General features: G+C 40.4%; 1 protein-coding gene across 1 annotated transcript; it reads left to right on the forward strand.

Annotated features, from left to right (window-relative positions):
- The first annotated feature begins 6,099 nt into the window (after positions 1-6,099).
- On the forward strand, positions 6,100-8,330 carry LOC115787248 (uncharacterized). The gene is made up of 2 exons (XM_030739846.1): positions 6,100-6,280; positions 7,234-8,330. Exon 2 carries the CDS (start codon positions 7,236-7,238, stop codon positions 8,034-8,036), a length of 801 nt encoding a protein of 266 aa, XP_030595706.1. The 5' UTR covers positions 6,100-6,280; positions 7,234-7,235; the 3' UTR covers positions 8,037-8,330.
- Positions 8,331-12,427: the final 4,097 nt, after the last annotated feature.

The following is a 12,427-nucleotide window of genomic DNA, read 5'->3' on the forward strand; positions in this document are numbered from 1 at the left end:
GTCAGAGAGAAGTTTGCATTTCCGGTCAGTGCGCCGTCAAACATCAAACGATCTGAGCCTAAACGGAGGAATATTAACATATAAGAGACAATCGTACTGCGTATCCTCCATCATCGGGCTTATCTCGTACAAGGGATTAAATACGCAAACCCATATAATTAATGTATCATTTATAGCCCTATAATCAGGGGTTACAGCGGGCCGGACCGAGTCCGTAAGTTGCGCTGCGGCACATAAACAGCTTAGCTAGCGCTACTGAAGAGGAGCGAGCATGAAGGGAGTAACGTGTGGCAGGTAATGCAACGTTTCTAAATGCTCAACAAATATCAGCAAACACACAAAGTGTGTGCAGTTTGTCACACAGTGTGTCTGCTAGCTAAAAGAAGAGCTGCTGCATTTCAGGGAGAGCAAAGAGAGAGAAGTTCACTCAGAGATGGAGAAAGAGGACAGGAGAGGAGAAGAGAGGTTAGAATTAAAGGTAAGGACTGGAAAATAAACTGAAGTATGCTGAATTTGTGTTATTCAAAGATTGTATGAAAATACTGCAGTTTAGTGTGTAATAAATAGGTTAGCTTGTTGTACTGTATTTACAGTAAAGCTCTGTGTTGGACTGGAGCACAGTGTTTGTGTTCATGGTCAGAGTTACAGGTTACATCAGTGCAGCAGAGATGAGTTTGAATCAAAGCTGCTGCTGCTGAGATTCATTCACTGAATCCAACATTTCTACAGCCTGTATGCTGTCAGTGTAGGGGATGGAGATCAGCTCAGGTAGCTGTGAAATACTGGGTTACATCTTTGTGAGTTCAGTTCATCCACACAGAGCAGTAAACCTCAGAGCAGCAGCAGCAGGTCAGCTGATCACAGCCTGCACACCAACATCATTTACTGCAGCTCACAATAGAAAGTTGTGATTCTTCTCCCCATGCAGAGCCACTACAGCTGATCTTAGGGTTCCTCCAACTTCTGAATCCCACTGTAACCCCTGAGTATCCTCATGTTGGTGTTTAGGTGGAGGCACAGTCACCCTCTACTATGGAGGACATGGAGAATAGAGCTGTGTTTAAATTCCCTTTAACAGTTTGTGTCCTACATAACAGATTCAAGCTGAGTGCGTTCATTAGGATTAAAATTTAGATTGGAATAATGTTTGCATTCTCATGTAATTTTATTTTATATTATTACAATAATATATAACGAGGTTCGGTTAGTTTTACACAAAAATAGCAGGTAGAAACGTCCTCCAAAGAACTACTTTTACTTTCTTACTTTGAGTACATTTCAGAGCCTGTACTTTTTACTTTTACTTAAGTAGAGAAGTTGAACCAGTACTTTGACTTTTACTAAAGTATTTTTTAACATAAGTACTTGTACTTGTACTTAAGTACAGAATGTCAGTACTTTTGCCACCTCTGGTCTTAGGGTGCTGGAATATTTTCGCACAGCACCATTAAGTGTGAACCACGTGCATTATGTTTTTGTTGTTGCTGCTGCTGCTGTTGTTGTTGTTGGTGGTGTTTGTGTAATTCTGAAAGGTTTGGTCTAACTTATAGCCTGCTATCCCTTTAGAAAGTAATCCTGAATCTCTGTCTCAGTCTGTGGATGTTTCGAGGGCTCACTGTAGGACCAAATGGTTTCTGGGTTCCATGTTTCCTGTGAGGCTGAATAAGTTATCGAACAAAAAGTCATTAAGACTGTCTAAATGACCCAATTTGCCCCATGTTGGTACAAGTGATAAACAAGGTCTTTGAATCTTGCATACATGAAGAATGAAATCAGCTGTCGGCCACATTCACACACCAGCACACAGAGAGATGTGAATCCCTCCTAGAAGCTAGCAGATTTACAGGTGCAGAAGAGGAAGAGTTTGTAGTCAGACAGGAAAAAGAAAATGGGTCAGAAGATGGGCTGAGCGCAAGTTTTTCTGCGCACTGTGGGAAAAGTTGTGTCTGGTTAGTCTTTCCATCCATCCATCCATTTTCTTCTGCTTATCTTTTTTCAGGGTCACGGGTGGAGCTGGAGACTATCCCAGCTGTCTCAAACAACCCATTCACACTCACATTCACACCTATGGGCAATTTAGAATCACCAGTTAGCCTAACCCCACTAACCAGGGGTGGGGTTGTTCTTTGTTTACTGTATTATTTTATAGACTCTTTCCTGGAACAGACTCTTGGTTTTGGGTCTAGCTACTGCGTGACAGCAATCCTGACTCATTACAGTGTTGTGCTCAGTTATGTATACTACAAGACACAAGGGGTGAATAAAAAAAATGTAAATTAAGGATGAATTAAATTAAATTAAGAAGCCCTTCAGTTAACTGTAAACAACAAAGTTGATTGGATTACAGTGATTTACATAAAAATGCTCTCTCGAACCGTACGACATGTATGGTGATTACTGCATTATACTCCATTGCTCTGCTCTTGTTATTTTGTACACTCCATGTAATTTAATTTTTGTCAAACATTTCCAAACAACATTTTCTTGGAAATAATCATCTTCCTACGGAAAAACCGCACTCTCTGCCCTTCAGAGGACAGCTACTGTATCTGACCATTTCCATGAATCCCTTGGGCAGCACATTCAAGCTTTTATCAGCCATAAAACACAGGCATCCTCCTGTGTCTCTCTAATTCTGGCAGACAGTGAGCTATTGTGCATAACGCAGGACTGAAAAGAGGTGTTTTATGTTTAAAATGTGCCGACTTACAGCTTTGTGACAGCACAGTGCTGACATTATAGCAGCCGCATGCTTTAGTGAGCTGGAAATAAACTGGAAAATGGGCAAAAGGATTTCCCTTTTTGATTGAATAAGCATTATAATTAAGTGTTTTTCAAAAAAGACACATTGCATTAGAAAGGAAAAGCTGTAAGTTAAAATATTTATGATGGCCGAAATCCATTTAGCTGTTTAAGAAAGAAGGTCACGTGTTATTGCAGCCAGAACTGCAGCAGTCAGTGAGTTCTGTTAAAATAACATGAAAAATACACAAAAGTAACTCAAGATTTTTGTAAATCTTGAGGGAAAAAGTGCGTAGAGTATTTCATACTAATTGAGTATAGCTATCTTCAATTTGAATTTTGTTTTCCAAAAATATCATAATGTAGCTGCTAATTGTCAGTCTTTCTGCAGCACACCATGCTTGAGAGTAACAGCCTATGGTGTGCTCCTGATAAGACATCTATTTCCCTGTAAACACACAAATATCGCCGCTGTTGCTTAAAATAATCTTCTGTTTGTTGTTTCTTTCATAATTATTCTTGCTTCTGTTTTTATTAAAACTAGTGAGGTCATTTATGAGCCTAGAATTTGTCATTACCAAAATGTGCATCAACAAATGCAGTCAGTGTGGTGCCTGTCTGTACTAGACAGTCTGTCTAACAGAGACAAGACACACACATATACACACACACACACACACACACATCATTGTGTGTGTGCGCGCGCGCGTGTGTGTGTGTGTGTGTGAACACATTTAGTTCCTTGTGACTGTTTCATTAGATATCTATAAAAAGCCAGAAATCTTTTTATAGGCTGATACAAAAAAAGAAAGAAAAGGTATGACTCATCTTATGCATTATGGGTCAGGCTGCCTCCAGCACATGCACATTCACACACACACACACACACACACACACACACACACACACACACACATGCAATCACTCCACGCTGTAAGAGGGGAAGTATTTTCCTCAAACACAGGGGTAGATTGTTGACTGTTGGCTCTGAAGGGTCTGGATTTGAATTCTCAACAAGGTAACATTTCTGTAAAACTGCACAAATATCTTCATTATCATTTTCTTGATAATCCATACTGTGAGACAACAATTTGAGTGCTAGTATTTAGAAAAACAGTCTACAAAAACTATTTAGAATTTTGAATTAGTTACTCATGGAAGCAGCCATCAGAAAATGGGTATACTGTGGTCATAAAGGCTACTACATACTAAGGTGCACAACATGTGCCAAGAAAACATCCACCACACCATTACACCACCACGAGCCTGAATTGTTGATATAAGGCAGGATGGATCCACATTTTCATGCTGTTTACACCAAGTTCTGATGCTACCATTCAAATGCCACAGCAGAAACGGACTCATCAGAGCAGGCAGTGTTTTCCTATCTTCTATTGTCCAATTTTGGTGACTCTGTGTGAAGTATAACCTGTTTCCTGTTCTTAGCTGACAGGAGTGGCACCTGGTTTCTGAAACACTCAGAGCCCCTCTGGCACCTTTTCCATTCAGTTTGCTCAGTTTGAACTTCAGGAGGTCATCGTGATCATGTTTACGTGCGTAAATACATTGAATTGTTGCCATGTGATTGGCTGATTAGACATTTTTTTAGTTATTGTTCCACACTCGAATTAAAATGATTCAAAACCAGTGGGGTTTCAGGAGTTTTTCTTTATTTAAATCCTAGCAGGGTTGTTAAGGGTCACAGGGTTTGAAGCAAAGCACGGGCTAAGGTGTGAATCCTTTGTGATACACCACCATCATGTGAGCTGTGGGCTGAATTGCCTGGGAAGGGATCTGAAGATTGGACATAGATGGCCTCTTCTCTCAAACCTTCTGTCATCTTGTTCCAAAATGTGAATGTTAGCACCCCTGAAAGAGTTTCCTTTCTCCTTTGGGTGCAGATGTATGGCTGAGTCTTGTCCTGCTGAGCTGGCTCTCCTATGCTTTCCACAAAGTAAAGTTTGATTAACTGTATTTTTATACATGTCCAAACAAAAGATGCTTGTTAAGGACTTAGTTATGATAGTTATAATGTTAGTTCAGTGATGGAGATCATAGTTGTTGCATCAGCCCCTGTTAAATGAATGCAACTTTATTTCCTTGTTTACAAACCCACATCTGAATCTTCTTTAAAAACATGCAGTTTTCCCCGCAGCTTATTGTCCTTTAACATGAATAAAAAAATGAAATAAAATTTTAAAAAAGTGAAATGGGCTTCTAGATTAAAAGGGGGGGGGGGGGGGGGGGGTCAATTTAAACAGCAATCAAAGTCTGATTAGGAGAAATAAAAAGTATTACATCCACCCTGCCACCTGCGACCCAGTTTTTAATATCAAGTCTTTACCCGAGTGACAAATAGCAGCCACTTTTACCACAAACTGCAGAGCAGACAGTCTTTTTGTTTACATAACTCTCTTTGTGTCTGCTCCAAATCCCCAAAGTGGGTTTTCTTTAAAAATAGTTCAGTTTAACACAAGCAGAAAGGTTATTATGATCATTGCTTCAAAATATGTTTTTAACTAGAAATTCAGTCTGAGGTTTGCTGGTGGGCTCTTGTAAACTGCAGTCTATCAGCTCTTAGCACTGAGTATTAATGAAATGTAATAAGACGTAATAACACAATAAAACAACGTTTTTGAAAAATCAACCAGGTGTAACGACTGTTTATGAATTTTAAGGTCTAATGATTAAGAAATGTGTCTCCAGAGGGGGAAATTGTTGACTCATGTGAATCATGAGAAAGGTTTCCATAAGTCAGTGGTCCTGTGATCACTGCATTGTGTGCACACACGTTGTCACACACACACGCACAAGCACACACGCACAAGCATACACAGAGTAAACATGTCAGAGCCCGTCTGATCAGATTATCTGCATGATGTATGTTATAAGCTTTACACATGTTTACAGCTCGTCCATTTTTGTTTTCAGAAAGAATTTTTAATTTTGGCATATATACCAAAATTACAGGGGCCAACTGTGCTCACTTACAGTCAGACATTTTTAGAAATGGTGTCTTCTAAAAAAAAAATGTGGAAAAAATAAATCTGCCTCTTTTCCGCTGGTTGTGCGTTTCTTTTGTTTTCATCTCTCTTCCCTTGCTCTCTATCATCATCCCTCTTTTGCTCTCTGTGTCTGAGTCTCCTTTCTCATCCCTCTTTTTCTGCCTCTGTTTTTCTCTTTCCATCAGTACAGTCAGTCAGAGACAGTGCTGGAGCTGAGGAAATGGATGGTGAGTCTATTTTTAGAAGCAGGGAAGGAGGGCAAACCAAAAGTAAGCGAGGGAGAGAGGGGGGGAGGAGGAGGAGGAGGAGGGATATGAGGAGAAGATAAATCTGCATTCTGCCTCTGCCTCTGGTCAGAGACAGTTGCAGCTACAATTAAAGAGAAGCAGGACCAGTAAATGGAAACAGAAGATCATAAATCAAACTGAGAAGAAAAGAGAGCGAGAGAGACGGATGCAGGCTGCTATTTAAAATTGCACGAGCAGAAGAGAAAAGAAAAGATTCTGTGGACTCAACAAAGAGCATCTGTGAAGGTGAGTGTGACGGCAAATTGAGCAGAAAATCTTCACATTATTACTGAGAATGCATGAGAAGAAAATACACAGGGTGCCTATTTTGTGCTTCAGCCTAGAGCTGCTGCTGCCATGGAACCATTTTTAGCTGTTGTATACAGAAGGTGTGGTCTATATTTAGCAATGGTTACACCTTGGAAGAAACTGGGAGAGGCTGGCATTTTGGTTTGGCTTGCACTAATTTTGTCATGAGGTCAAAACAAACACACATATTGCGGGCTACACTCTGGGTTATAACAACTTGGAGCTGCACATTCTGAAACATTCTGAAACATTCTGCGGCTTCACTCGTCTGAGATGGCACAAAATAGACGTCTATGTGTGCAGCCTCTTGCTGGGATTGTTTGTATTTTACACGGCTGACACTCCAACTCCAGAGTGAGCAGCGGACAGTGCCCGAAATGAAGAAAGAGGAGGGGAAGGCTTTGTACGTTTTCTTGACTATTGATACAGCCAGCAGAGGCAGTTAGTTGTGTTTGGAAAATGCTTCAGGCTGTGAACCCGTATGCATCATGTGAGCAATGTCCAGATGAACATTATGTCATTAGAAAAACACATTAGACTGATGAGGTGATTAAACAAAAGGCTTTTGATAGCAAACTGAACACAAGTTGTTGCCAATACAATACAATAGTGTGTATGAATATACTGTTAATTCCACACATTATAACTCAGTTTATTAAACAATAGAGTACATTTATTTTTTAAGTGTATCATATAAAGTAAAATGTGAAGGACACATAGAAACTGGGGCTCAATCAGGGCACTCACTTTGTAAAATAGGAAGTAAGATTTCAGACACTACCAGGCATCTATCAGTTTATATAAACTATTTCCTAATGCAGTATTACACATGAGATGGCTTTTTTTTTTTCCTTCTAAACGAGACCTTTCCCATCTTGTCTTTCTCTCAGCTATGCGGCCACGGTCCAGACTGCTGTCCAAGAGAAGACTGACACTGCCTACAATCAGAGAGGGCAGCGAGGAGACGGTGAGAGATTTGAATGAAGCCAACACACTCTATAATTCTGCTCACCGCCAGGCTGTCTCATCAGAGGACTACCTCCTCTCCATCTGCCACCTGGCCCACCCCACCTTCCCCACCCGGGACATTTCCCCTGACAGTTTCCACGCACATCAGCAGGACGCTGCGCAGCAGAAGCTGAGGCCATCACGGCTCAGTGAGACCACACTAAGCACTTCTGAATGCAACCCAAAAGAGGAGGCATGTGCCACTGATGTGCAGCAGGTGGAGGTAAAAGAACTGAATGGAGAACTGAAGTTTGGTAATTCTGACCCTCTGGAGTATCTTTATGGACACCAGAACAACTTCTCTGCCCTCTCAGGCAGTAGGAGGAGAGCATTTGTTGAGGGGAGGTTTGTAAGGCAACACAGCAGCGTGTGGGAGAGCCAGGTTTGCATGCAAGCCCACGGCATCTCTGTTGCTTCAAATCCAGATTTCCAACAACAATGCAAGAGCAGTTGCCCTGAATTAAACACAAGCACTGGCACTTCAGTTCCAAACATCTCCCCAAAACACACCTTAGCCAGGTCGGAGGTCAGGACAGCTTCCCCAGCAGACAGAAAGGCAGAGGGAGAAAGAGCGAATCTGACCATCAAACAGTCCCTCATCTCCCAGTGGATCTCTGACTGCAGGCTGGCATGGAGGGAGGCACGTGCACGAGCCTGCATGCTGCCTGCCATTGCTGAGGTGTAGGGTGTAAATGGACAGTCAGTGTGACATTCCTCAGTAAAGTATCCTAATCTTTTGTGTCAGTGCGCGAGACAGTGACATTAGGAGACACATAGAAATACACATTTGAAATCATACAGAGGCAAGTAAATACTACCACGACTGTCCATCTGTAACATTATATCAGTGTTAATATTTACTATACAACCTTCCTACTCCTGATGTATGCCGGTAATCATACAAATTCATGAAAATGAGCAACTGTGTAATGTCCTTTTTAATATCTTCCAGTGTTTGTAAATTACATATGAATGAATAAACCAGTCTTTTGATACTCTCAGTCAGATTGTGTGAAAGGTGCTTTTCCTCTGAGCCGCGAAGCTCCTTCAGAAATGAACTCTACACTCGGTCCTGCTGGTGCCAGGCGCTGAAGTTTCTATGGTAACTGTCGCGGGATCCTGCACTGGTAAACACAAGTGTGGAGAGACACAGGCTGAGCAAAGATGACACCGCCGAACCTAAACATGCAAGATGCTGGTGCAAGATGTTGCACTGGTATGACAGGATCAGCGCTGCATGTTATGAGATATAAAAGGAAAATGTGATCTTGACGGAAGCAGTGCTATGACTCACACTAATGCATATTCACATTACAAAGAAGAGAAGATACTGGAATCGATTATAGAGCGATGAAACACATAAGTGACCTGCACCTAAATTGAAAGGTTTACATAGGCTTGGGCAGAAAAACCAAAACATGCCTTGGCTGTTCTTCCGAATGTGAGGCACTAGAGGGCAGCCTTATATCATTACTACTCAAGAAAATGCTTTGCATAATCAATCCAAAGCACATTTTATAAGAGCAAATCTCCCATAAGCTGTTCTTACTCTCTTTATGGTATTGAGGCATGTAATTACTTTCAAAGTGTCAGTTTAGGGATTTAAGGGTCAGAGGTCAGATCCTAACTGCAGCTGTACTGACAATCAAATGTTTTGGCCTTGGATGCAGAAAAGTCTGAGTGTTTTTGCAGCCAGGACTTCAATCGGCAATCTGTACACTGGAACTTTGAAGAACCAAAACTACCATAAATAAGGGAGAACATTTTTAGTAAACTACTACACTGTTCAGGGTCAAGGGTAGAGGGTCAATTCACCTAAATTACAAAAAAATAAAATAAAATTAGATCACTTATCATTAGTGGTATCCTCTTTTTAGTTGAAACTTTTAAACTGGCCTTTAGTGACCTGCCTCCCAGATGTATGTTTGTTCCATTCTGCAATTTAGGGAATTTTCTCCCTGCTGATCAAAAAATTTGAGCACCCATTTTCAGTTTAGTCCTTGTAACCAACCATTATCAGAAAAGTCCCTTAACACTGACCTATGAATTATTAAATCATTAAAAAGGCACCTAAATCAACATGTTTGTCTACACATAACAGACAACTTACCAAAGAACCCATTTTAAATTGTATTTTTAGGCACTTTGTTACTAGCAGCTTTTCTTTTAACAAAAACACATCATTTGTTCACATTTCTTTAGCTCTCGAATCTTCTTCAGATTTAGAATCTACAAAAATGTTTGACAGACTTAAAATAGTGTTTTTGCGTCAATAAGGTGATTCCCAAAGAGTTGTTAGCCAAAAAGTTGACATATCTCAGCATGATGTGGAGCATGTCCTTAAAAGAAATTTAAGAAATTGGGCAAGTGGAGGACAAAAGAAGAAGTGACAGGCCTACAAAAATTATCTGAAAGTCATGTCCTTATGAAACAGGAAAAAATCCAGCAAAGATCTGACTCAGACCTGAGAGATGCAACTGGACCCTTCAGCTGATCTGTCTGCTGTTCACCGAAGCCTCAGAAATGTCTCTCAGTGGAAGGCTGGCTGTCAAGAAGCCATTCTTATGGAAGGGAATCAGGGAGAAAAGGCTGAGGTATGCCAGATTACACAAGAACTGGACTGAAAATCAGTGGCAACAGGTCTGATGGAGTGATGAATCCAAATTATACATTTTTGGTTCATTGGAGGAGGTCAGGAGAGAGGTATAACAATGAGTGTCTACAGCCATCTGTAAAACATAGTGGAGGCTCTGTCATGTCAAAACTGAAGGAGTTATGAACACAGAAAAGTACAGTCAGATTTTGATCCACCATGCAGTATTATCAGAAAACCCTCTGATTGGAAACATCTTCATTTTTCAGCATGACAATTATCCCAAACACACTGCAGCAAATGCAGTAAGCCAAAGCATCGCTGGATAGAAAAACAGACTGGAATGCTAATTATAATCATAAGATCTGGGCCTCCCCAGAGCCTAAACCTCAATATTACTGAAGCGGTGTGAGATCATCTTGACAGAGAACAGAACTAAAGGCAGCCAACATCCAAAGAGGAGCTTTGAATGTCCTTCAGGAAGCCTGGAGAACTATTCCTGAAGCTGCCTCAGAGAGTTCAGGCTGTGCTGAAGAACAAACCATGAAAACAAACTTGCAGTGTTTCCATTAATGAATTTCCAGGTGCACTCTCTTTCAGTTTGTTAGGTTTTAGATATTGCTGCACAACACGCTACACGTGTTGCATGTTGTACATGCAGCATCACCTACTTCGGTTGCTACACAACTGAAGAAGTCATTAAACCATAAAAAGAAAGACATGTCAGCATTAAAATGAGAAAGGTTTTGATGGCTGCTGCAAAATAATCTTAGTGGTTGTTAACACTCGCGCTTTTCACACTTACCTCAACAGGAAGATGAGATCTGTTCTTGTGAAACTGACAGCTAAAGCATGAAAAGCATAAGCGTATATAAACTAATATATATATATATATATATATATATATATATATATATATATATATATATATACTGATTAAGTTGGATTTTTGCTGGATTTCCCTTAGTTTCCCTTAATTTATTGAGCAGTGTCAATGTTTTAGTCATTTAATGATTAGTTTTTTTGAGACAAACTAAAGTAATTGTCTGTACTGATTTCCACTACATTAACACTGATACTTGAAGAATTCACAAACAAGAAAGCATCTCAACCACGTGGAATAAATCCACCACGTGGGCGCCACACATGCAGCTCTAAAGGTTTAAGTTTTCACAGGTCTTTAAGCTTCAACAACTTGGAGTAATAGTTTTCAGTATGACTGCATCAGTCTGTCACATTGCTGAGGAATCTCTTATTTACAGTGTTGAATCAGTTCATTGAGGTTTGTGTAACTTGGTTGTAATGCAGCACCTTGACTTTTTTTTTTTTCTTTTTTAGCCATTCTGCTGTAGATTTGGTGCTGCGATCAGTGTTATGTTGCGTAACCCAGTTTCACCTCTCGGGCCTCATATGTGACTCTTTGGTGTACAGCGGAGTTGATGGTTCACTCACTGACAACAAGGTGCTCAGGTCCTGCGGCTGCAAAACAAGCTCAAATCAACACCCCTCCACCACCGTGCTTGACAGTTGATATGAGGTGCTTGTGCTGATATATTGTGTTTGTTTTTTTGCCAAATGTGGTGCTGTTCACTGAGACTTTCTCCTGAAAACCCTTCCAAACAAGTTGTTCAGTCTTTTTCTAATCGTGCTGTCATGAACTTTAACACTTAACATGCTAACTGAGGCCTGTAGAGTCTGAGATGTAATTTTTTTTTTTTTTTTTTTATAAATTTCTCTGAACGTTGCTGCGCTAACCCACACCTGAATGCTCCAGACCAGCAAACTGCCCGAACTTCTGCTTTTGTGGAGATGCTCACACTTGCTGATGTTCAACTATCAGCCACGTGCATTTGATTAGCAGCACGTGGCTCCTACTTACTGTGTGTAGCAGGTATGTGTGTATTTTTTTCACCTGACTACAGAAAGTCCTGTGAAAACACATTCTTAACTTTTTGACATATGTAACCTTTGATCACCATCTAAACAACACTTTTCTGTTTCCACAGCAGCCTGAGGAAACGGCTTTTATAACATTTTTGACATTCAGAGTTTTTGGGTTAGAGTCTGCTTGACTTGTTTCCAATCTGCATAATTCCTGCTTTTTTTTCCCCCTCTTTCCTGTCCACAATAAAATATCTTCACTAGTCACTTTGTATTTCATCATAGCTCTACTCCTAACGTGAAATATCACTTTTTAAATAAATGAGAAGTGCAACCACACTTGGCTCAACAGACAAAGTTTGTACAGGAAGAGATTCTGCTGATGTTGCTAGTTCCTGTTGATTTATTCCTACAGGGGGTCACACATTTGTGGTTTTCACCTCAAGTGACAGCGCACACACATAGCTTCACAAAAGGAAATATATTCTAGATTTATAAGTTTGGTCATTCCATTACATACCCAAACCTACTTTTACCCCACAACAATTAGGGCTAATAGGAAAAAAAATGCCAATTTCCATTGATGGTTTTGGCCATACATG

This window comes from Archocentrus centrarchus, chromosome 10, assembly GCF_007364275.1.
Source record: "Archocentrus centrarchus isolate MPI-CPG fArcCen1 chromosome 10, fArcCen1, whole genome shotgun sequence".
Taxonomy (NCBI): Eukaryota; Metazoa; Chordata; class Actinopteri; order Cichliformes; family Cichlidae; genus Archocentrus; species Archocentrus centrarchus.

Bases quoted from the DNA above. Each gene is read 5' to 3' on its own strand.
- LOC115787248 (XM_030739846.1), top strand. From the start codon at position 7,236: ATGCGGCCACGGTCCAGACTGCTGTCCAAGAGAAGACTGACACTGCCT.